The 27,694-nt window shown below is 28.9% G+C and overlaps 1 protein-coding gene across 1 annotated transcript; it reads right to left on the minus strand.

Moving 5' to 3' along the window:
• Window positions 1-1,405: 1,405 nt before the first annotated feature.
• LOC136990872 (uncharacterized) lies at window positions 1,406-4,543 on the minus strand. Its single transcript, XM_067289324.1, has 2 exons — window positions 4,219-4,543; window positions 1,406-1,497 (listed from the first exon to the last, which is right to left on the minus strand). The coding sequence occupies exons 1-2, from the start codon at window positions 4,541-4,543 to the stop codon at window positions 1,406-1,408; spliced, it is 417 nt and encodes a 138-aa protein (XP_067145425.1).
• Window positions 4,544-27,694: the final 23,151 nt, after the last annotated feature.

Raw genomic sequence — 27,694 nt, forward strand, 5'->3', positions numbered from 1 at the left:
TACAATTCGTAGCCGAAAATGAAATGGTAATTGTCCAACCGATTAAATTTCGCAAAAAATGGTCAAATATTTAAACTCGGAATTCTCGAAAACCCTTAGAAGCGTATTTTATGCTTGCTAGTAACTTTGGATTAAATAATTTTCCTATTCGATTGTCAACATTTTCTAAACAAGTAGAAATGGAGCCTGTTGCGGATGGGAAATTGGAGTTAATTCGACCAAAAGTATTTATCGACCTCCTCGATTATCTGAGTCTCATTGCATTTGCTCAAACCGTGTCGAAATATATAAAGAACAAATTTCCTTTTTTATATAGTAAGAAGTATCAAAAATTCAACTCAGCAAATACTTAGTTTCATCTCTTTTGATTGAATTTTTTATGGAGTTTAAAATTTTACGAAATTACTTTCTTATGGAAATAAGAATTCTACAAAATCCTTAAATTTTTACATTACCATGTTAATGTATTAAGAAAACTTTAATAATTGTGAATAGCAACACAAAACAATATGAGAGATGTAACTATAATTGAACGGAGTCTTAATCAAACTATCCATAAAATATTGTTTGGTTTAGATTAGAGTCGACTTTTGCTGTAATCGATTGCTTGCTTTGTGAATATTTGTTTTACCTCTAAATTAATTTAATTTAATATAAATATTGAATGACTAATCAATTATAAATTATGGATTAGGAAAATCAAATACATTTACAAAATGAATTTGTAGTGAAGGTGAACAAATCGACAAATCGTCAATCGTCGGACTTCCCATAAATTTCCTCTACACTGTAGTTCCTTAGGAAACACATTTTACGATTATATATGCCCTCTTATTTGCTCATAAAGTCTCAAGCCTCGTGCAAAATATTGTAAAAATCTAACATCAGATGATTTCTAATATGCCTAAGTTTACGTATATTAGAAAAATGTCCATGTAAGCCACACCAGATTCCATCATGGCGTAGATGCAACAGGTAAGGATGAAAGCAATAAGTGAAAATTTATTAAAAACTCGAATGATAGGAATGGAGACAAGTTCTGATGATAATATGAAAGATTACAATTAGTCTTCCATAAAATTCATCAGACGCTTTATTAAATAAAAACTTGAAGATAAATAAACAATTTTCAGGCTATCGATTAGAAATATTAACCTCTGTAAATTAAGCTTGTGGCTTGAAACTAATTTATATTTAGGTATAGCTCATTTAAACACTTATTAATTTTTTCAAAAAATTATAATAATTTATTTTTAATATTGTTATTTTCAATATTTTTATTATTTTTAAGTTTTTAATTCTTTATTACATTAAATTAGGAATACAATATTCCTTAAAATACGGCTTATATTTTCTTTTAGCTTAAAACATTTTATTTCTTTACAGAAATGTAATGATTATGATGTTAAGAAAGATTCTGTAAAACTCCAGTAATAAATCCAGCAACAGTTGCGTATCTTTTCCGGAAAAAGAATGCGAGATTGCGTATGGTGCCATCTGTTATGATATATTATTAAAAATTTTTTAATATTATTAATCATCATAAAATGGCAAAAAGTTTAATTTTAAGAGTAGAGATGAATTTTATATATTAAAAAAGAATGTAAATGCTAATAACGAGTAAAATCTTCATTAAGTCCGACCCCACTCGAGATATGAAACGTGACCTCCATCGATCTTCCCACCCTCTTTAACCTTTAACCACCAAAATTTAATAGCATCAATTCCCCTAATACACAAAATCCCCCTGCAAAATTTCTGAAACTTTTGACAAAAGGCATAGAAGTTATTAATTAAGATTAAAATTAAATGAACAAAATCGTGCTCCCCGGACACTGATAAATATATTTACTGAAAAATCACCGAAAGTTTTTTCGTTTCTTAACGTTTCAAGTTTCTCGAGTTCAAAATGTAAAAATGTTGATCATTTTTGATCGATCGTCATACTTTCCCTTTGTTATATACTGTATAACATCCAGGAAAGTAAAAAGCATGTCTATACTGCATAAGAAAAAGTAAATGATTAAGGGAGAAAATGAAATTTAGGATTTGGGTATATTACAATAGTAAACAGGAGTTAAGGAACCCAAAACATTAGGAAAGTCTTACGGGTGCAAAAGAAAATGCAGGGGAAAAAATAAGATGAGAAGGAAGCTAGTATTTTTACTCATTTTGGATTTAGTTTAATTATGACAAGCATAATTAATCTTTTTTTCAGTTAAGATTATTCCCAAGAAAATTATTAAGTTGATTGGCATGTATATTTCTTCCTTTAAAGGAAAAAATATAGGCTACATATTAAAGAAAACAAAAACAAATTTCTAATTTTACTTGACCTACAGCACATATTACCTATTCTAATTTCGGCAATAGGACCAGCTTTTAATCTAAGAAACCTGTGAATTAATAATCATGGAAGAAGTCATGATTGTGCTAATGTTAAAGAAACTATATATATATGTAGATGAAAACTACAGCTAAACGTAGCAGCGAAGAAATTGCAAGTGTTATATTTAAACATTTTAATATTTTAAAAACAATAGAATCCGAAGAGCTTATTATATTTACAGCTAACTTTGGATGCCGAAACAAAAACTGATTAGTAATGTCGCTATATATCTTAAACTAGCAAGAAAACAAAAATTTGAAACCATAGAACATAGATTTCTTATAAATAATCACACTTTCCTACTTCTTGATCTTGTCTGTACTCTTATTGAAAAATACTAAGGAAAAAATTTAAGGCGGCTTGATGCAGTGAAAAGTGTAAGAGATCTACTCGTTAGAAGTAGCAATAGTGACACAAGAAGATTTTTCACATTTTACAAAATCATTTTCACTAGAAAGGATTTGAACTGAAGTTCGTGATTCGGAAAAATTTCATCGAGTTAGATTTTTTGAATTCATAGAGATTTTACCGAATCCACTATTTATTAAATGTCTTCTAAACACATATTTCAAAAAAACAAATGTTAAAAAAGAGAAATCAAATTATCTTCATTGTCTGGTATGGTTTTTACTTGGAAAAAATACAAAATGCATTTGAAATTACCAATAGAAACCGTCAAGGATTTAAAAACTTTTAAAATACGTAACTCTTACTTATCAAGAGTTTTGTTTGCATATTATCCAGAATCACTGTGTTGACACTTGTATTAATGCTCTTGAAAACGGTAACAGATATGTAAAATTTGAAGCTATATATTGATTTGGTTTGAAAGAATAAGGAAACACAAGACATGAGCGATCTGCCAAGGGAATGGATGCTTCCCAAGAGAACTTTCTTTGGGAAACTGGTTCCCATTTAAGTGTTAGACACGTGAAAAAACTCAGAAAACTTTTACGTGGCCATCCAGTTGTTGAAGTGGGAACACAAGATCAGCGTTTATTGGTTTTTATTCACGCCTTCGTTGGTTATTGAAGTAAAAATATGATTTCTTTTTTGTTGCTTTTTTACTTCCAAACATTTCATTCGTTTTGTATTTGTTTTAGTCGCAAAAATTAATTACCAAGAAGGTTGTAAGCTACAGTATTTAAATAACTGTCATTTCAGCTATATCAAAAAGAATAGATATAATATTTTATAAGTAGACTTTTATGAACCCGTTGGCGCAATATAACTGATATGTTTCTTCACTTGTTTTCTCTATTTTCGATCTCTATGCCGACTTTGTGAGTTGTGTTTTATACATTATAGTTTCAAAGTCAATTATTGAAATAAGATAACATTTCTTCGCCGGTAGAAATTCAATAACAACTTCTTTATCGTCGCCTTTTCCCATGTTTTAATGGGGTCGGCATTTCGTTCTCTAATATGTTTCCTCCATTTCTTCCTATCAAAGGCGTCTTCTCTCTTAAGTCTTCTCTGATTCAAGTCTTTCTCCACATTATCTTTTAAACGCAGCCTTGGTCTTTCTCTCTCCCTGTTTCCTTTCACTACCAGTTTTCCGACCCTCTTTCCAACATAATCTTCATTACTTCGCTCTACATGGCCAAACCACCTCAACGTGATTTCTTGCATCTTCCTGCTCAATGGACCCACCTTAACAGAACCTCTAATAAACACGTTTCTTATTCTATTCTTTCTTGACACTCCACACATCCATCACAACATTTTTATCTCCGCCACCTCCATCTTTCTTTCTTGGAGTCTTGTGATTGCTCATATCTCAGTCCCATACAACATTGCAGGTCTAACAACCGATTTGTACAATTTACCTTTCATTTTGAATCTAACTTCCTTGTCACATAACACACCACTCAACATCCTCCAGTTTAACCATCCACACTTAATTCTATGTTTCACTTCCGAGTTCAATCCTTCCCCCATTTCGACAAAGGTCCCAAGATACTTAAAACTCCGAACCATATCTCGGAAGCGGAACATTTTTTGTATTTGAATATTGCACTCGTCCCTGTTATTTAGAGTTATATAAGCTGTTTTAGTTCTGCTAACCTCACGCCTCTTTCCTCCATTCACCAGTTTCTTCTCAGCTTTGGTTTGGGAAGGTTCACACAGCACAATATCATCTGCAAACAGCATACTCCACGGAGCACCACACTTCACCTCTCAAACAAACACGTCCATTGTTGACTATGAACACAATATAGTGCTTACGACGATCACTTGGCTTTTCTTCTCCCTGTTATTTAGTTGAGTAGGTAAGAAATTATATCATCATTAAATGATGATATAATTTCTTACCTACTCAACTAAATCATCATTTATCATCATTTAATGATGATATAATTTCTTACCTACTCAACTAAATAACAGGGAGAAGAAAAGCCAAGTGATCGTCGTAAGCACTATATTGTGTTCATAGTCAATAAGAATCAAGCGCGACACGGTTTCAAATCATTAAACACGTCCATTATCAGGTCAAACAGATAAAAGCTAAGCCTCGTACATTTCCTTGACGAGCCTAACACATTTTTCTGGTACCCTATCAAACGCTTTTTCCAGATCTATGAACACAATGTGCAAATCTTCCTGCATTTCCCTGAATTTCAATAACAACCAATTTTTAAAAAAATAATTTGCACAATAGCTTTTATTTTGGAAAGAAGGGGAAAAAATCGCGATTTATCCGAATGAGCAATATAACGGGAGATTACTGTACTATTATTACAACAATCGTTTTGCAAGTAAGCAAAACTCGAACAAGTTAATATTTTTGTGAAAGTGCTAAATATTTGACGTGATCACTAAACCTAATTAACTAGCTTTTTGTTATAAATTATTTATTCTCAGTAATTTGGAAATAAACTTACAGTAAAAGTCTAAAAAAAATCTTTTAAAATCTATATGTAGGTTAATCTTGATAATTAAGTAAGAAATTATTCTTTTCTTTTAATATGTATTTTAGAAACTGATATTACAGACCAAGATTAATAACTTGCATTATATTTAAGTTAAGTTAATATATTCTTTAGAATAAAACAGCTATGTATAAATAAAATTACCAGTTTTTAATTGAACGTTATAAATATAAAATTTTTATATCATATTTTCATATTTCAATCATCAACTGCTAGTTAAATTAGAAGGGCCTTAGGCGTAATAAACTAAATAAAAAATTTTAAAATTCTAATATATTATAAAAATCATTTTAATAAATTTTAAAGGCGCCAGTTTAATACGATTAAAACAGTGCATTAACTTTTGTTTTGTACATAAATTTATTTCATTCCCAAATTATGAATTTTTAAAAGTTTAAAAGATTTCCTGTGGATAATTTGCTGTTATTACTATTAATTATGCTTCTTTGATCAACTATTTCATTTCTAATATTTTTACAATTAGTAAAAATTGCATAGTTTATTAGTAATTAATATATTTAGTTTTATTTCTATGATCAATAAATAAGAAAGCTTTTGCGTATATTTATTAAGCTAAAATTATTACTTATTTTGAAATTTTAATGTTTGAAATTATGCCAAAAGCGTATAACTTTGAAATGTATTTATTTTTCTGCACTGCAATAAATTTTTCTAATCCGCAGTCATCAATAATTCTACGTCATCGCCACTAAAGTAAACAGTAAGTCAATTTAATTAATTTTTTACAGTCTAAATTCAAAACAAACTGATTCTAATAAAAAGTAGTCAATAATATATTCTATACATGCAATTAGCATAGAAATTTCATCATCATTAACTTATAATAACTTGTTCTCTTTTCCTTTTTCAACCACAAAAATTATTCAGAATTTTATTATCTCATAATTTTGAAAGCTTTATCATTATATTTAACACAAGGCAAAAATCTCGCAATTTTATGGTTTATTTCTCGAAAATTTAACTTTAAAATTATTTTTCTCCAAGTACTTTAAATTTTGAAGATTTATAAATTAACGTAATTACTTTAGCTAGAACTTAAAATGTATAAAATAATAAAGTGGTGTTTCAGTAGATGAAAGTTTTGAAAATTATAACAAAAGTTTTTATAATTTATAAAAATATAAATCTACAAAACATCGTTGCTGGGGACGTTGTTTGCACTCGCTGCTACTGGTGTGTTTTGCTCACAATGTGAATATTCTACGTTCTAATTATCGATGTTCTAATCATTAATTAACAGAGAATATTTTTTTCAAGCTTTCGTCATGGTTAAGAAAAGTTTATAAATATTGTTTGATAAGAATTTCGTTAATTTGTGCTGAGACTGAGCAAAATTCCGGACGTTTACAATAAACCTCATCGAACAGAATTAAAATTAGATGTGGTAGATCCAGTTCCGCTGCTGGATCTGTTGGAACTCATCCGAGTGCAGAACTGTTAAACTAGTCGGTTTCCGTCGGATCAATTAGGCTAGACGGTTCCTCGGAATCATTACGTAACGTCGGAATTACTTAGTCTTCGGACTAGACGGTCCCACGTCTGTTTTATGTAGGATGAAAAATGTTTTTTGGTCGATCTGCTCCAAATTATTCTTGTTTAATTTACTGAGGAAAATATAAAATATCACTAAACTTGGACTTCTTACCCTTCCTCTGATTTCATCCCCCTTATTAACTCCTAAACCCTTTGTCCGATCTGCACAAAATTTTTCATGCTTATTCTCTGGGATTCTGGAGAATATATGGACTTTCATAGAATCTGGACTTCTCTCTATTCTCCTGATTTGATCTCCTCGACATCTCGTGATGAACATAACAACTTTAAGCTAAAATCAAATTTGTAGTCAAATTTTTATTTCAACGTTTAGCCATATTCCTGTTTGAATGGGCGATGCCGAACATATTTGTTGGTTACTAATAAAACAAATATTTATGAACTCTATTAAAAATGCAGTTTTTAAAATATCTTTGTAAATTTAAAATATTATAAACTAATTGATTATTCCTAAAAACCCGTGGAACATTTTCATTAGTTAACGTACAAATCCAGGTAAAGAATTAACCGTTCCGTGGAAAACCGTCTTCGTAAAAGTACAGAATGAAGAACGCAATATTAGTTCCGATAGGAACTGTCTCGACACTCAGATTGTTCCTCGTAGTTCCGAGTATGGAACAGTTCCTTTAGAACAGTTCCAATCGGAACTACCCACCTCTAATTTAAAACAACAGAATATGCAAAAGAGACGGGGTAAACATGGAATCTTGCCGGCAAAGAACTCGTTGAAATATAATTCTAATTTGAATTCGGTAATACTTTCACAACAAAACATAAGGCTGTTCTATTTCAATCACGAGAAAACGTAAATAAACTACACGAAATATCAAGTTTTCACAATTATTTTAAACCTGTAACAAATCAGTAGGAAGAACAAGTTTCATTAAATTTTTGCTATAAGAGTTGGGAAAAATTTTTTTAGAAATTATTATACAGTTAAAAGACAGAACTTTATAGACTGAGCTTAAATTCTTTTCTATCTGGATTAACAAGTTACAAGAGAAGGTAAAAACTTATGAGGATAATAGAAATCAGTGCGAATTCGAATTATACCATTTAAATAACGAAATTCTAACGAAAAATATAGTATTGAATTTTCCATTTTCTTTTTCATATTTAGTAACCTTTTCAAGAAAGGGTTAGAAATAGCTCCAAAATCCTCTGATATTCTGGATATAGTAAATCATAAATCCGGTAAACATATAACTTAGTTAAACTAATATTGAATAACAAGACTAATAGAAATTTCATATTAAAATAATTTTGGAAGAATAAACCTGCATCATTCCGAAATAATTATTTAAAACTATCTTGCAGAACTCTAACAGAGTTCTAGGTACTGGATACGTAAACTCTTACCTATTACTATGATTATGAATGAAGAGAGGAAATTGATATGAGAGATGGAGTTTACGAAAGGACAACAATTGTTTACTGTGGAAATTATCTGATAAATTAATAGAAATCTGTTGTTTTTGTAATAAGCAAGCCTTACTAGAGGAGGTGCAGCCGGACGACACCTCGCAGTCCATGAGCTGTAGGGGGCTCATCAAAGAGGAAAAATTAAAAAATTGTCCGTTTTCTGATGATTTTTTCCAATAATTTTGGCCATGAGCTAACATTTATAGTAGATTATTTTTCTACTTTAATGTCGTCGTTATTTGTATAAGAAGGATCCCCGAAACGGGCCCAAAATGGTCTTTCCACCGACATCTCTCCATTCTTTTGAAGGCTCCTGGAATGGGTGTTTTATCCGTCCAGAATTTGAATCAAAAATAATCAAGAATACTTTTATAATTTGGACGATCAGAGTACGCAGAGAACTGCGAATTATTTTATGTCCAAGAAAGACTTCAGCCAACAGATTTATAGGTTATAGACAGCCAATTGATAAGTTTATAAATATTAATGTATTTCCATTGAAATTGTTATTTACAATGTTTAAGTTTTCAATCACAAAACACTTATTTTTGATATCTGGCGGTCCTGTTAGATTATATCATTGCTTATGTTTAGTAGAAATCTGGCATACTAATGAATATGAGTTTCCGAATTACAGTATAAGAAGGGTAAATTTGAGCTAGCTAATAATTTTGCAATAAGGAATCTAGTAGAGAACGTTTTCCTGAAATATTTGTTAATTTGACACTACCTGCTTTTACATCTCTGTTTATGTCACATTATGTCTATTACATCAATGTTACTCTTTTTTAGTTTAAATATTTAATGATTTTAAAATTAAATTAAGTTAAAATCTCACTTGCTAATAATGGTCTATACTTGTCCCAGTAGAAAAATGGATAATGTAAGGTATGGAATCGCCAAGACGCGCGATTCCCACCTGTTTGTTATAACGAACTGTCATAACGGAAAAGTCGTTAGGATCGGCCGTTGGAAACGACCGTTAGGAACTTCCGTGGGAAGAACCATTAAGTTTCAAATCGTCGACCATCGGACGATTGGCCGGCGGGAAGTGACCGTTGGCGGCCGTTGCGGGAACATTCAAATTTGATTGGAGCAGTGTTCGAACGCCGTCGACTATTTAAGCTCGGATCGAGCTCGTATCGGGAGTTCGGATCGGCTGGCATCGTATCGGAGGTGATCGGATCGGATCGGATCAAGGGAGATCGTCGTTATCGAGGTGCTAACTAACTCTCTTGTTGGAAGTTACGTGTTTGTGTACGAACTTGTTCCTGACTCGGAGGTTTTGTTAATTACAAGTCTGTTTGTTCGTAAGGAGTTCTTTCGACGAATTTGTACGGGAATAGTCGGTTGTCGTTTAATTATTGTTTGTGCATAATTAATTGTAACTCTAATTTGGATTATTTTGTACATTTACTGTAAATATAAAATTTGTGTTTTTCGTCAAACCGACTGAGTGGTTATTTTGAACATTACTGGCGCAGTCTCGACAGGATATTTTGGATACTTTGGATTACGTTGGATTATCCTGGATTATACTCCAAAGAATCGGAAGAACTGAGCTACGACAGAGAAGCAGACGGACGTACAGAGCATCACCAGCAATTAGACCCAGGTAAATTTTTTGTTTCTCGCTAGCACACAGAGATGCCTAGACGCGCGAAATCGCGGCAGCTAGAGGCTAGGGACTGGGAGGATGACGAGCAGGAAACGTCGCGTAGGACAAGCGGGTCAGGAGACGACCTCGAAGCTCTGAAGTTGCGGATCGAGCTCGCGAAAATCGAGGCGGCGAGCAAAGCAAAAGCAGAGGAAGCAGAGATAAGAAGAGCGGAAATCGAGGCGGCAAGCAAAGAGAGAATCGCAGAGATAGAGTTAGAACGGTTTAAGTTACGGCTGGGGATCACTGGGAAATTAGACGATGCGAGGCGGCAGGAACGGCAAACACGATCCGAAGGACTTAAAGTCAAGGGGAACTGCGACTTTGGGGATAGAACAAGCGCGTTGGGAAACAGGCCGCGGGTAGAATGGGATAGGCCAAGAGAAACTGACCGGCAGAAAAGAGGATGTCCTGATAGGCGGGTAGACGACGAGGTCGAACGCATGCGACCCAAGGCAGCGGACCGCGTGGTGGTGGAGGTGAGAGCATCCAAACTCTCTTGCCCACCGGGGAGCGGGGAAGCAAAGGATCGGGTCAAGGCAATGCGGGGAGAAGGAAGGCCCACGTACGTAGCCGGATCGAAGACGAGGACCGCTGGGGTCAGGGTGGCCAAAGTCCCCATGCTAATAGTAGAAAGTAGGCGCAACTCACAGGTAGACCGGGACGTTAGGGAGTCCAGTGGAGTCGCGGCAAGACGAGAGGAGGCAGTTCGTAATATCCAAACTGAGGTCGGGAGGTCGCTGAAGGAAGCTGAGACAGTAAGCGGCAGAAATGGTCCCCCAGTTAAGGACGTTTCGGGAACGGAAGCGTCAGTTTTAAGGAAGTCGAGGGTACCAGCGGTGACAGAAACGAGGGGGAAGACACGGTTAGTGGGAGCCTTCGGTCACCGGGTAGAGGCAGGCTTAGCGTCAGTACCACTTGGATTGTGGGAGGAAGGACGCGAAGAAACGCCAGGATCGGCACGGGTGACGTGTGCGATCACCAATAGGTTAGGGAAAGCGACAGACGCTCTCTTAACGGAAAGGGACTTCCGAGCGCTGGTAGAAGCGAGAGAGAAAGCGGATTTCGAGGCAAGAAAAAGGGAATTAGCTGAGGAGCAGAGTATATTAAGTGCGGTAGTGGGGATGTTCGTGGAAGCAAGCGAGGGGGTTAAACGAGAGCCGCCCGACGACAAAAACCGGGGGATGGTCATAGGACCGCTTGACCAGACACAAGAGCGGCAGCGCACGGCCCAGTGTGAGCGGAGGGCGCAGTCTGAGCAAAATAAAGCAGGGGACGCGATTCCTATTGCGAGGAGATATTCCGGTAGCGAATCGGATAGCCGAAGCGAACAACCCGCCGCGAACAGGAAACTGGAGGGCGAGGACGCTGATGAAGGGAGGCCGGGAGTCAGAGCAGTAAAGAATGGGGTAGCTGGGACGCCTCAGGGTCAAAATTGTGGCGTCGGAGAAATAATCGACTTGGGAGATATCGGCCGGGAACCCGCGACTCAGTTGGCGCAACATGCCGATGACCAAAGACGAGCGATCGGGGAAACTAGCGAACCGCTGCTAGGGTTACCGAATACGACACGGGATGAGCCTCTGGATGCTACGAAGGAGTGTCATTCCGTGGACGACTTGGCCGGATTGATTGGGCAACAGGCGAACGTGATCTTGGCGACCGTCACTCGGGTTCAAAGGAAACACAGCGGTGAAGAGACCCGGAGGTCTCGGGCCATGGCGGGCGCGAGGGCGCGATCTTCAGGAAAAATTTATTCCATTTTTCAAAAATGGAATATGACCTATAATAACTAGGTTGAAAACGTTTGATAATAAAGATATAAGCAAGCTCAGCAAGTAATTAGGTGTTTGTGTATTATTGTTGGTAAATCTGCTGAGGAAGTAAGGATTGAGTCTACATAAATTACAAAACACAATTAAAATATATTTTAATTATGATTTATAAATAAAATTATACTGGTAAAGTTAAAACTATTTGAGTTTTTTATTATTATGTTCGATTTCAGTTATTAATCGTGATATAACATTTAATTTTTGTAGTTGCAAACATATGTCTATTCTAAGTAAACTTTTCAGAGTATTATAAAAGTATATACAAAATTTTTCATTAACAAAAGAAGAAATAATTCGATTTAAACTTTGACAGAAAGGATGAGCGAATTTTTAATACATTTTCTTAGGTATAAATTTGGAAGTTAAATTTATATTAAATACCTTGACATACTGAAGAATTAAATATTAAGGTAGTTAATACTTTTGCATCATTGTGCAATCAAAGTAATAACGAACAATTAAATTCATTTATTCTAGTTACACTATTGCTAATATAGTTGTAGGAATTCTTGTTTCATTGACATTATTTACAGAAATAAAATCAATACGTTCGATCTAATGTGCATCACATAATTAAAGGCAGTCACTTAACATATTATTCACAATTGTTTAAACAATGAAAATAATTTAAACTTATACTTGTATATCTATTTCAGACACTCTTAAAGTGTTGTAATGTATATGATGTCAGTCATTTAAAAAGTAATTATTTGCGGAAACAATTTTTATGAATACAGTAGATTTGACATGTCCCAAAATTATAAAGGTGTCATATTTTAATAACCAATAAAGTCAGCTCCTTTATTACTTACTTTAAAATATGATGAAGTAACTTCAAAATTATATCTTCACAATATTTTTGATTAATTTTTCCTAACAGCAACGATGGCATTTTTTACATCAATAACATTGCAGAAAAGCATCAAAATGTATGTAGATTTTGAAAAGTTTTCTTACAGATTTTCAATAGGATGTAAGTCAGGAGACAATCCATAACTTGCATACCATTATCTAAATTCACTCAAATGCTGCTTTTAAAATACGGATTGGTAAGAATCAGATAATTTGATGGTGACAAATCATATAATGATTCTGACATCAACTGTAAGTCAAAGTATTGCTGAAGTAATAATTTATTTATGCATTATTTACTGTTTCGTTGAATTTCATTCCGATTTATATTTGTTCAGCAAATAAACATTCATTTACTCAAGACGTAAATTACAGTGAATATTAGGCAATACTTTAAAATATGTTTCCAATCAATTACTATTAAAATAAAATCTATTTAAATAATCTAATAGATCATTAGAATCAATACCTTAAAAATTTCATATTTTTAGCGCCTTTAAAAATAATTAGCTAATAAAATAAAAAAATCATTTAAGAATTTTTCTTGTTTACAGAAAATGATGAAGTGTGCGATGCCATAATGTTGTAAATGCTAAAAGCAAAACTTTTCAGGAGAGAAAAAACGCTTTTTCTAGTGAATGAATTATTTTAAGTTTACAATAAAATGGTAAAAAACTGACTGGATTACAAATTCTCTGGAATATGAAAATGATGTAGGGTAAACCGGGGAAATATGAACATCTTAAGAGTAACGTCGGTTTTCTCCAAAATTAAATGAATGTAAGACTTTTTTGGCACAGTCAAGTTTTTCATATCTTCACACTGCAAATACTTGAATATCATACTACACTTCGTTTATGAACTGCAGCCATTTTTCAAAAAGAATCATATTACCCAGATCCCCGAGTAATATGAGCAGTGCTCATATTATTATTTTTAATTCAAAAATGCAAACGTAAAAACAATAGAAACACAACTGAACTAAAGGCATTATATACCCTATATCATAAGATTAGTCTAACGAGTAGTTATTATGTACAGTATTTATAATTTGTAAAGTTTGTATGCATTTTTCGCACATATAATATATTTGAGTTGGAGAAACATCCGTGCACTCTTCCTGTGCTCAATTAGCTCATTTTTTACATCTTATCCATTTCCTGTTATTCTTGAAAATAATTCGTTGCAGTAGCCTATAAACATTCATTTTCAATCCTGAAGAGTGACATGAGCAGGGGTGAAATGCTCATATCACCCTACACACATTTGCACAGGTGAACTAAATAAAAAACATTATCTTTGATCTGTAAGACTAAATATCTGCATCCATATTTTCCAGTATAATAAGTCCTCTTAATATGTAAAAAGTACTAGTAAACAAATTAAATTTAAATTTACATTTGCAGATTGTTCTGTCAATTGGCATAGATAAACTTCAGCTGTGTCGATATCGATTCGTTTTTAATCCAAAAGAATATTCTTTTCCAAAAATATCATACTATAGCTAATCTAGAGCGCAGCTCAAGTTTACAGATATAATTAGCAAACCATATTTTTACGAATCTCAACAGATTCCTACAGATTATCGCTGCGAAGCTTCCTCATGTGATAAACGTATGCGACCACGTTGTTAAAAATGACACCGTAGAAGAGTCTTACCAGTATATATAGCTCTTCTCATTCACACCGTTGTTACGGAGTTACGAATATATGTTCATATTTCCTCGGTCGACCCTAAATATAAACTGTAACAGTTTGAGCGCCAAAAGTGAAGTGACTTGTACTGTACTTTGACGCTTTAAACGTTATGGCTTCACATAAATTCAACTTCAAAATACAGCTACTTTCAGTCTCAATATCGCCACAATAGTTTCTTGCAGTAGAAAAAATTTACGTTTATAATTTAATTCTTCAATAAAATGTATTTAGAGAAAAATGGCATTTACAACATTATGGCATTGAACGCTTCGAATATTGATAATAAAAATCACTAGAAAATTAGTTATGAATGAAATATTAGATGTTGAGTCCAGAGTTGTGAAAATGAATTTTTAAAAACAAAGATCTACATTTACTGCTTCAGTCAGATAAAATATGTTATGCATATTTTTAAAATCAGATTTTTCTAATGATTGATTAAAATAAAAAATGATGATCAATAAATTTTCTTTATATAATGTATTACGCATTACCGAAAACAATTTGTTTGTAGAATTATTTTCGAAGTAAACCATAAATTAAAATTTATATTTTAAAATATATTGCACAAAATACAAAATGAAATCTTTGACATTCGGAATAATATATATTAAAGTAAATAAATAAATTATGAGAAACTCGTAATGATGTATATAAATTTACGGATATTTAACAGACAAAAAGTCTCGCCTAGCTTTGTTTTATTTTCTCTTTTATTTAAAAACAAACATCATTAACGTATTATTTTTAAAACATACGGTTTAATTTAATTATATAAAATAAATTAAGTTTGCAGTTTACTTAAAAAGTTTTATTCTTAACTATATAAGTTTCAAATAACATGGGGAAATTGAAAGAATTATTAATTCCTGATAGGTGATCTTTATGTAACATTAGTAATTAATTTAAACTAAAATTAGCTTTGTTAGCCTAGAGATAAGCAAATATTCCATTAAACAATCTAACATTAAATGACGCATTTTATATAATCTGACTAATTATTTATTTCTCCGTATTTTATTTCATATCTCTGTTGTCAACAGTTACACGGAAAAACAATTAAAAAACACTTGAATTTTTTAAACCATAAGTAGCAACATCAACAATCTTAAAAGCATCAAAACAGCAAGAGGGATGACAGAAAAAAGGTCAACATCATTGATGATTATTTATTAATATCTTTCTAAGTCAGAGAATCATCGTTATTCATCTATATACACATAAAGGTATTTGTGTATACAATTATGTAAATGTTACACATATCACAAATACAATATTTCGTATAATATATATATACATATTTTACGCAGGCTTATATCATATATATTTATGTGTATACACATAAATGTATTGTTTATTCAGCTATTTCTAACATAATTCTGCGTTAGTACAGATTCTTAATAGCAAATAAGCTGTTATTACAGTAGTTTCAACAGTAGTACAAATATCACGCACTAACATAAGTACTCTCCAAATCTTCAAATAACATGATTGACTCTTTTTGGCACATATTGTAACATTAAGATTTTCGATTAAAATCTATTAATATTTTATTTGGATGAATGTTAAGAATCTCACAAAAAAATTAAAATTTAAAATTTAATTTTTAGAAAATTACTTGCGACTTTTATTACTGCTGTGTGGATATTATTGTTTTCATTTGTCCGTTTAAAAGTAAGACAAACCTAATAATTGAAAACAATTAAAAAATTAAATTCGGAAAATTTTTATCTTTATAAAAACATATGTTAATTATATTTAGTCAAACTCTAATTAAATTTTAAATTATCAATGCATTGTATAAAGTAAGCGTTGTTATTTTTAAATACAGAAAGCAAAACCTAATTGACTCAACTTTTATATATCAAATTATTTTAATAAAAATAATGAACTACGTATTCGTATAAGTATATTGTGTTATGTATTAAATTTCAAATGTATTTATTAGTCTAACGCAGTGCTAAGTTTAATTAAAATTTTAATTATATTTATCTGTCTAAAACAGTGCTAAACTATTCCATAAACTATTTTAGAATAATGTAGTTATGCTATCAAACACAGCAAAAATTGAATTTTTTCCAACATTATTTAATTGAAATTTTAAACAAAAGTTATGTTAATCAAAGGAAATTCATTTATTCATTTCATTTAATGCACAAAATTTTAGCTTAATAAAAACAATGTTTCAATTCAATATTTCATTTTTAAAAGCGCAAATAAAGTTACTCTCACTCCAGTCAATGGGATATGATGATACATAAATTATTGTTAATGTTATTATAATATAATTTCTGTTGTTCTGAGATGTTTTCGGAAAGTGTTATCACAGTCTCAATCGATTTTAATTTGCGCCTGATCTATAAAGACTAAAACTTATGTAGCTATAAAAAAACGCACTCAAAAGACCAGCCGCTCGACAGTTAAATTCCCAATTATAAATCCATTTCATAATTCTTGTATATAGCCTATATGTACAACTATCAAGAGACTGGTTTTTAAATGTAAAATATATCCAACATCACGAATATGAGACAAAAAACGTCATCGTCATCATGAACAGTTACGACTTAGAATCTGTTCCACTGTAGCTCAAAATGTTATTGATCATCTTCCAGCAGATGTATCTTTAGTGTTTTATTGGATTTAGGTTTTATCCATGGTCTTATTTTAGAAGATTACGATATTGTCAATTTTTCATTCTTTCTGATGTCTCTAATTGAACTGTTCAATTTCTTATTAACAACATTATGAAATTTTTATTATTTTAAAATTTCTTTCATAAATTTATATATATATACATGTACAGTACAGTATATGTATGTGTGTGTGCGTAGGTGAATGCGTAGGTGGGTGCGTAGGTGCGTGCGTAGGTATCTTCTGAACGTTTCTATAATAGAAATTTGTTTCTTAAAGGACAAAGTAAGAACAGTTGTAAAAAATACAAATTTCTGTTATATAAGAAAGTTTGTGTTTTAGAATATAAAACAGAATCAAGTTTCAAATGATAGCATCCTTTTATTATATCCTGTGGTTTAATATTCGTGATATGTTTTAATCTCCTATATATGTGTAGATTAATTAATCCTAAAAGCACTTCGTCATGAACAATTTTTAGGCTCCTTGAAAAAATTTGATACCTTAAGAATCAGTATGAAATTTGTTTTTTTTTTCTGTCAAATTAATATTGCATATTCAATTATTATCATAATTTTGTAAAACTAATGAAGATTAATATAAATTAGGCATAATTATTCGAAGTTTTAGTTAAGATTAAAATTAATAATTTCCAATTGTCTTCACTAAAATATTTATCATTATTATTATCTCGTAAAATATTCAGAAAATTGCTGTTTAAGAAGCCTTTTCAATATTTTAATTTAAATAATTAGTCAAGTTTATCATATAAAAACTTATTTTATTCTTACATGATAAGGTAAAAGACCTACTTTACAATTTCATTTAAAATATTTCGGTTATAAAGTTAATTCTTTTTTCTTAATGAACAAAGAAAAAATCCCATAACAAGCAACAGAATTCATAAAGTTTTGCAAACTTTGTTATTCTCTTCAAAATTCTTCCATATCATACATCAATTAATCTCGAAATTCGATAAGAGTTATTTGATCTTTTCTTCAGCATTAATTAGTCACACTATTCTTTCACATAACTGAAAAAAATTATTTGCTTAATTAGGAAAAAAACTTAATTTTTTACAAGCAACTTTTATTTGATAAAAAAGTCAAAAATGAATTCAGTGCCATAAATATAATCATTTCTAAAATTACAAATAACAACACGATATGAGAAATTTCCCAATATGTATATAAATTACATTTATATTTTTAATAATATATATGTATTATTATTATTGTTATTATATATATATATATTTATTTATTTATTTATAATTTAGATAATATGACAGATTTTCTATCTCTAAAAAAGGCTAAGATTTAAATAATTTTTGTGTTGTGAATATAAAATTGGAAAAAAAATTATTTTATAATCTTTATTGAATAAATTTTAAAATTTTAATTATTTTACAAAAATTAACTTAGTTAAAAGTTTATAATACATACTAGATCGATGTGTCATTACATAGCATTTGCTCGTTATAATGTATAATGATTTTTGAATGCATTTAATAAATAAATAAATATATATATATATATACACTTTATATCGATAATTGAAATGTAGTGAATTTGTTTCGGTATTTTACTACATCAGAAGAAGTATCGTTATTCTTCATTTGAAGGTAGTGAAATAAACTTATGTGATAGTAAATGACAATTTTAAACATTTACGCCGCTTCTATATCGATTGATGATGATCTAGTTTTCAAACTTATCATTGTATATGTATTTTCTCTTCTTCCACTCTACGGGCCTCAAGCGTCTAATCATGCCTATCATAGATTAAACCAAGAACACAATAGGATGGGCGAGACGGGGCCCATTATATCCGAAAATGATCGCTCATAAAATTTCTATAATTCTTCACCCGAATCAGTATTGATTATCAAAAGAAGTTATTTTTGATTTAATCAAGGCGCACCGATTACGTATATAAAGATGAGAGCATATTAGGTCTAAATCACGGTCTAAGAGAGATCTTTCCTTAGTGGCAGTTTTCAATTCATTACAGGATTTGATGTTCATATATTATAAATGAAATAACGTCATCTAGAATAATTAGATAAACATGTGTAATGTTTTATATAAAATCATAACAAAGTACTAGTATATTATTGTTACTTTTCACATAAAAGATCAGCCTCTATTGCTATAGTCTACTTTATTTCTACGATTTTTTTCGATGTGTTTATAATGATATAACAAATGTCGCGTTAACGTAAACAAAATAAATTTTATTATTATTATTATTATTAATTTATTTATTAATAAAATAATTTTAAATTAAAGAAACTGTATCGAAACTTGAATAATTATACTTCAGAATAGTTAATACTTAAGTGATAAATATGACAATATTATAACAGAAATCTTGATAACAAGTTAATTTGTATTTTGCAAATAAATAATATTAATTTTAAAGTGTTTTTAAAAATTTTTGAAATTTTATATACTTTATTATTATAATAATTTTCAAAAACTATTATTTTAACTCCTACTTGGACGCATTTTATTTATATTTTATTTTCAAGTTAAATTGGTATCTTTCCAATTAAATGCTCGCAAAATAACAAAAGTTCAAGAGCTTATTAATATTTTCTGACAACACATTTTCAGAAATAAACTCTAGCATATGTTTAAATATACGATCTTCTATTTGTTTTTCCTTATTTTATGTTTTATTTAAAATATTCAAACCCTTTTCTCAAAACTAATGTTGTCCTTATGAATGAATTTTTCTTAAAAGATTTAAATAATTTTACTTTACTATATTCTTTTATATATTCTATATTTGTACTTTTATTGCTGCTTTTTACTTCATTTTTTACGACATTATCTTTCAAAATTGATAAGTTTTAATCACTTAATATGATTATTACTTAAAATAACTTATAATTAATTATCAGCTTTAATAAAAATCAATAAAAGTAATTCTTTAATTAAAAATAGTATTTTTAATTACCAAGAGATAAACTGTTCTTTCATCTTAGTAGAAAGAAAAAACAAGAAAAAGATATTGTCAAAAATGATAGATCGACGAATCCTTTAAAACCTGATATCCAAATCATCTTCAAAAACACAAGACTTTGACATGGTACTGTCGATTTATATAAAGTTGTTGACAATTTCAATGCATTTCTTATATATATATTTAAAATTATTATTACTTTCTGTAGGAATTTTATTAAAATTAATTCCAGGATTTATTATTTAATTTTATTATTAAAGTATCTGTAGCCTATTTCAATTAATAAAAAAATCATATGTTAAAATCTGTATATAATCCTATCTGTTAATAACTTTTTAATAATTTAATGAAGGAATAATTCTGAGAGAATAAGAATATCCTCTTTAATTAAATCTTTTCTAAATAATATTCACAATTACTGATATTGTTCTTTTATATAATAGATTATCAAGTTGAATAATTTCAATTATAATTATATTAAAGTTTGAAGGATATAATTATACTTTAAAATTAATTATGTTTTGTGAAATGGTGATTGTTTTATAGATTTAATTAATTCACAGAAATGATGATAATTAATATATTGAATATTGTTTATATTTATTTAAAATAAAATTAATTAACGAATTAATCGAAAAAGTCTATAAATTTAACATTTCTCAAAATTTAGATTTTCAGCAATGTTAAATTTACATTAATAATTGTTCGTTTTACTCTAATTATAATTTTCGGTTTGGAAGGTTTATTAATTGTGAAGATTTTATAACATTGAAGACAAAGTCTGCCCAAAAGGAACCACCATTTATTTTTTCTGTGTTCCAGACAATACACGTTCTTGGCGACTGACCTTTCTTTCTCGGCTACTTGTCGCCATATTTTCTCACAGCCACAGTTAATTTCTGACGAAAGTTATAACGAGTTAATAATGTATAAAAGTTTTTTATTTTTATTTTAGGAATCTCAAAATAAAGCAATTGTAAGTTTTCTTGCGTGCTTAAAAGTAACATTTCTTTTATTTTGATTATAAATTTTTATTTTCTCTTTGGATTCTTAAAGGAAAACACAAAGCAATTCAGATGTAATTTCGTAAATTATTTAATACGACGAATCAATTGTGTATTGTTTGATAAAAATACATTATAAAGTCTGAATTAAAATAATTAAATAGTAGAGTTATAAAAATAGCCACATGAAATTAGGACAGTAAAAGTTCGAGACCAGTCAATTTCCGAATCAGATACATTACAGTGTGTTATTTAATACGCTGTATATGCTATGTGTTATTTGCATTATTCATAGATAACTTTAGCTTCATCTTTCATCCGAGTATTGTTTAAACGTAAAATAACCAGTTATCATTGCAGATATTTAAAATATTTACATTAAATTCATCGTTGGATAATTTTAATACTGATTATTAGATCTGGATAGTACTAATAAAACATATTAGAGAACAAATAATTCATTTAAATTATTCAGAAAATATACTGTATAACAAAGATATCAAAATTAATATATAAAATCAATATTTAAACAAGCTACCTTATTAAGAGCTGTAACTAAATATTTATTTTAAACTGAGAAGAAAATATAATAGATATAAGTCAACTCTAGACTAATGAAAAATATGACATTGTAACAAAAATGAATGTCGTCAGCAAACGAAATTGCAGTAAATATATTTGATATACTCTTAATTCTGTAGTAAGTCTGATATATGAACTAATCTCAAGCATGATATATAGTAACTTTAAACGTCAAAAAAAAAAAAATTAATAAAAAGCAACATAATAAAGTTATACTGATATTTGATATAGCTCGAAAACTATAATATGACTTTTATCATATTGAACTTTTATAATTACGTCACGATAAGATAGAATTGTATCTGAAATATTACAATTAAATAAATTTTATACTTAATTTAACATGAAAATAAGAATGCAATAATATCGCTAAATATCTATTTTAAAGAGAAGTGATGGAATTTTGATGTTTACTTGCTGCATCCAATTGAAATTTATAGCGTTAAATATCCGAGAAATACCTTGCAATCTAATTTGTATACGCTCTTGGCAAAATACCCCAAAAAAAGTCTTTCATGAAAGAAAAGAAATTGTGATGAAGACTTGGAAAGATATTAAAATTATTTATTTTCTAGTAAATAACTTCACGAGTAATAATTATTTTCATTTCATTTATAAGTTGTGTCATTAATTTATTTCTTTAATCAAACCGATTATATTTAATATTTAATTTAGAAAAAAATGTATTAAAACAGATGAAATAAATTAGAAAAAATATTACTTAGTCTTGATTAATTTAATTTAATAAAAATATGCAAATCCTTTTGATATAATTGAAAATATCGATGTGTTTTAATAACAAAGTCCATGTTTTATTACTATATTGGCCAATATTTTATATAAGCCTAATAATCGTGAGTTGTCAGTATTTCCATATCTGTTTGTGACGACATTAAAGGAAAAATAAGTGAACAATTAATTAAAAAAATTTTTTAAATCAAAAATTATTAATTTTATTTTAATTCTCGAAGAACTAATTTAAAATAAAAGTAGGTTTATATTGCTTTAAACTTCAATTCTTTAAATATTTCTTCAAAAACATTGATGAGACTTCATAGGTTAAATCCGAAGAAGTTAACCGATGTTTTTTTGTCTGGGCCGCATTTCACCGGAGACAAAAACTTCTGAGTGTTATCTTCGTTATTCTTTATTCACTATGCATTTCAGGTGCAAGATTTTTTTTGTGTAACTTGCACCCCTCATCATGTGTTACATTTCTACAAATTGGTGTAAATGCAATTATTACAGTGATTATTACGGTAAAATTACAACTTCACAAATTACAACTATTATTACAACTTCCATTATTTGGATATATTTACACAATAGTGAACTAACCTGTTTTATGTTTAGACATACAGCTACGCAGTGTTGATGTTGTATCCCCTAAGGCATGCATAACTGTTTCTTTCTGTTTGCTTGCTCTTTAGCCCCTCCCATTTCCTCCCATACGTTGTAAATCTCCATGTCATTATTTAAGTTTATGGTTTTGTTTTTATTAACAATTGCGAAGTGTTCTTTGAATTTACGTAGATAACTGTCTTTTTCTCTGTGGATTATTTTTACACTTTTTTCATTGATTGTCCATCCAAACCTACCGCAGTGATTTGTCCATGGTGATTGGTTATATTAAAGTCTAATTGCTGTTCATGTTCTTTTATTCTGGTTCTGAGTTGCCTTCCTGTTTCTCCAATGTATATTGCTGGTTTTTTACATGTACAGTACATTTTATCTCATATACCACTCCTGCTTCGTTTAGTATTTCGTTATTTTTAATTTTATTGCTATTGATGTTGTTTTTAATTTTGTCTTTTTAGTTTGGCTGCTAGTATAACACCATGTTTTCTGAAAACTTTTCTATATTTTTCAAATGTTCCTTTAATATAGGGGAATGACGTATATGTAATATTAATAAGAAATTGTTAAAAATAAGAATGAGTTCTTATTTTTAACATTGAATCTGTTTTTTATAAATGTAGTTATCCATTTTTTAGTAATCTGTTTGGATAATTGTTCAAGATAAAAGTATTTATTAATTCATTTTTTTGTCTGTTTTTCTCTGTCTTCAGCCTTAGATGTTCTGTTCCATATCTTTGATAGTGCCGTTATAAAATTATTTCTATTTATTGTTATAGGACTATATGATTTATAATTAAGAAGTTTATCTACATTGCAGCTTTTTTTGTAAAGTTTTATATTGATAGTGTTTTTTTCCCGGTTTAAAGTTATATCTAGATAATTCATTTCATTTTTATTTTCTCTTTCACTTTCAAACTTTAGAGTATTGCTTAGTGTGTTCGCATAGTTGTATATTATACAGTATTTTCATTAGTTATTTCTTTGTCGTATATTATTATGATATCATCCACATATCTAGCCATAAATACTATTCCATTTAGGTTTGTTAATTTTGTATCTATTTCGTTCATGCATATTTCTGCAAGTTTTGATCCGATTATCGTTTCCATACTAATACAATTTTTCTGTCTACATATTTTTTCATCTATATGGAAGTAATTATTTTTAAAACTGTATTTTATTAATTCTGGTAGTCAGCTATGTATGTCTAGATTGTGTAGGCTTTTTTCAATTAATTCCCATTTCATTGATGGGTACATACAAATTATGTCCAAACTTAGTAGCCTATATATTGGTTTCGTTTTTTTATTGAGTAGTCTGAATATAGGTCTATTTTAAGTTTTTTCTTTATAAACAGTTCTAAATTAGATAAAATTGTGTGTTTAAAATTTACTAATGGTCTGCATATATCCCCTGCTTTGTGTTTTTAGACGTATTTTAAGTTGTGGTTTACTGATGTCGTTATAGTTGAGTATTTGTTTTTCTCAGCCTAAAAAAAGGTGTTACCTTTATTTATTTATATAATTTTGTGATTTCTTTCTTCATCCATTTTTCTATTCCTTCTTTTGGTTCTTCTGTTAGTTCAACAAAATCATTCGTTAACACTGCTTCAGATTTTTTCGTTTTTTCCCATTCTTTATCAACGATGATGATTTGATTGGTTTTATCTGCTTTGATTATATTTAAATTATTTTTCTTTAAGTATTTTTTCAATATTGTACATTTTGTTGAATAATCTTTTTCCCATCTCTTAACATTATCTCCTCTATTTTAGTGCTGTTTTTTAGTATTTTAATGTCTTCTTTTATTTGGTGTTTTAAATTATACCTATTCTCTATTTTTATCTGATTTACCGCTTTATCAATTTCGGATATTATATTAATTGCTTTACCGTTCAGTGGTATTGTATTCTAGTCCTAGTTTTAGTATGTTTGTAATGTTTTTCGGTATTATTTTATTTGTCTTATTAACTATTAACTTACTTTCCCATCTTCTTTTTTCACTTGGCATTGGGTATCCGAATAGTTTTTTAGTTTCTGCTCTTTTCTTTTTTTGTATTTCTAGTAGGTAAATTCTTTAGTTGGTTTTGTATTTCTTTATAGTCTTCTCATTTGTCTTTTCAATATGAAATTTTTTTTAGTTTTGAATTTTATTGTAGCTTTTATGATTTGTCTCTCGATCTCCCATATGTCTCTACTTTGTATGTTTTCTGAGATGGATTTGGATAGGCTTAACGTGTTTGGTGTGGATTCTTGTTTCATCGCAATATTTTTGATTCTTTTATACTTATATTATTGCAGAAAACTTAAAAAGTCATTCCTGTACGATTGTGTTTTCCTTCCATTCATTCCAAATAATAAAACATTTATTGTATGTGTAGGGATTTCTTTATTACGTTAGAAAACTTGATTGCATAGGAAAAAATGAGTAATTTGATTTTTTAGATTTACTATAAAATAAAGAATATAACTTTTATAAAATTTATATAATTAATTTAAATTAAACTAAGTTTAGCATAATTTCTCTATCTTATATTGCAATTATTATAAGTTCAGTGCAGAAATGAATTGTAAACATTAATATTAATAATAGCATGGCTATATAACGTATAATATTGACATATATAATAATTTATTTGACAGTTTATTTTGAATCTAATTATTAATTTTTGCATATAAAAGCGAACTGAAAACGAAAAATAATATACGTAATTATATTTCTTTTTTTCACTCGTAGTAATTAGATATATTAACATGAAAATATTCACAATTTAGAAATATTTCCATGTTAATACGTTCAGATCGTAATTTAATATAATTCCATATAAATATAGTCGTAATTATTATAAAAAATATTTATTTTGTTTAATAATATAAGTATAATTACATTACTGTATAATAATGGAAAAATGTTTTGCAAAAGTAAGTTATATTTAAAGTAATGAATAACAAAAGGAAAAAATACAAAGTTTAATTTCTTATATAAGGAAAAGGTAAAAGCTGTTGGCAGTTCTCTAGTCACTAAAAATGTCAGTATAAAGAAGTAAAATAAGTGAAAGAAGGAAAAACATGCAGTTTCAGCCAATATAAAAAATGATGATTTCCTGTACAGAGACAGTTTTCTCAGCAAGTCTTACACTGATTATTGTTATATCTGACTATATTTGAATTTACAGCAACAAGTAAAGAAAGTAATATAACTTTCATTTCCTGTCACTAGATACAAATTTGATAACGTTAAACTTTTTGATGCGAGTTTTTGCTTTTCTATTACTTCACGTGCGCTTGATATAAATACGAATTTGCATAGAGGGTACTTTTAAATTGACTTAAATGTAATAAAAATATAAATCAATAAAATATATTTATGTCAATTTATTCTTATTGATATTAAGCATAATAATTTAATAGATATTTTGTCTTTCACATTTTATTTTAATCAAAATATCGCAATTTCATTATTAAAGTGAAATTACAAAATATTTATTAAACTGTAAAAAATAGCTCCTGTAAGAGAAGTTTTCCTACAAATTTTAATAATTATTTTTAACAATTAAAAACAATTTTTAAAATAAATTGTATAAATATAATTTTTAGAAATATTTATCTATATATATTGGAAATGTACAATGCTATTTCGAATTATTTAATAAATCATAAAAAATTTAAATTTTTATAAGAAAAATCATTAAGCAACGTGTATTAAATATATTTTTCATTCTTTTCTTAAAATCTATAACATATTCTAGAAAAAAAAGAAAACAAATATTCTTTTCACGTGTTCAGTCAATCATTTATCATATTCTTTAAATTCACTCAATTGAATATAAAATAGATCCAACTTTCAATATTTCGTATTTTAAATTAAATTTAGTAAAAGTCGGACACGGAACGTTTAGATTAAAATCAAAAATTCCATTTGTTAGTTTTATTGCACTTTGATTTTACTTCCGAAGCTACGTAATATTGAAGTAAAGTAGAACTCGAGCAATTCATTCGTTTACTATACATAAAATATTTATTTTGTATTTAAACGAATATCCGAGTTTCAACATTTGTCTAGTATTATATAATCAAGATTTCAATAATGTTTCCTGGAAGAGTGAAATAAAAAAAGTTGATTAAATTTTATGTAAAATCAATATAATAATTAAATATTTGATAAATGTATACAATATTTTCATATTATTTTACTGATATTTTATTATTTGTTTTGCGAAATAGCGTATGTAATATTTAAATAAACATTTAATAAATTTTATTAATATATTAAATTTTTATTAAAGATAAAAATTATTAAAATTTAAAATATACTACGATTTCATTTTATTTTATTCTCTTTCTCTATATAAATACATTAAATATTTTAACTGATTTACATTACAATAAATGTAACTTCTACAATACACAAATACCGCTAACACATTCCATTATAAGTTATAATGAAATTGACATTTAAATCGACGGGATTACACTGCTTTGTTAGTATTTTAAAACTTTTAAATTCTTAAACAAACAGGAACAACCTACTCAAACCTAGACTATAACGTATAACAGTCTCTTCCCCTTCATCAAATAATGGTACATGTATTAAATATATAAAATAATGATAAATGTGAGACTTTAAAACTATAACTTTTTTATTTTATGCTCAAATCCGGCTGTGATTTCAACACACGATAACAATATCCGAAGTAATACACAAATGTTGTTTCATCTTTACTGTCTTCAGCAAACTGTGATATACACATCGACATTTCTGAAGAATTTTATTTTACTAATTTA

This window comes from Centruroides vittatus, unplaced genomic scaffold (genome assembly GCF_030686945.1).
Source record: "Centruroides vittatus isolate TY-2023 unplaced genomic scaffold, ASM3068694v2 contig_1349, whole genome shotgun sequence".
NCBI classification, from domain to species: domain Eukaryota; kingdom Metazoa; phylum Arthropoda; class Arachnida; order Scorpiones; family Buthidae; genus Centruroides; species Centruroides vittatus.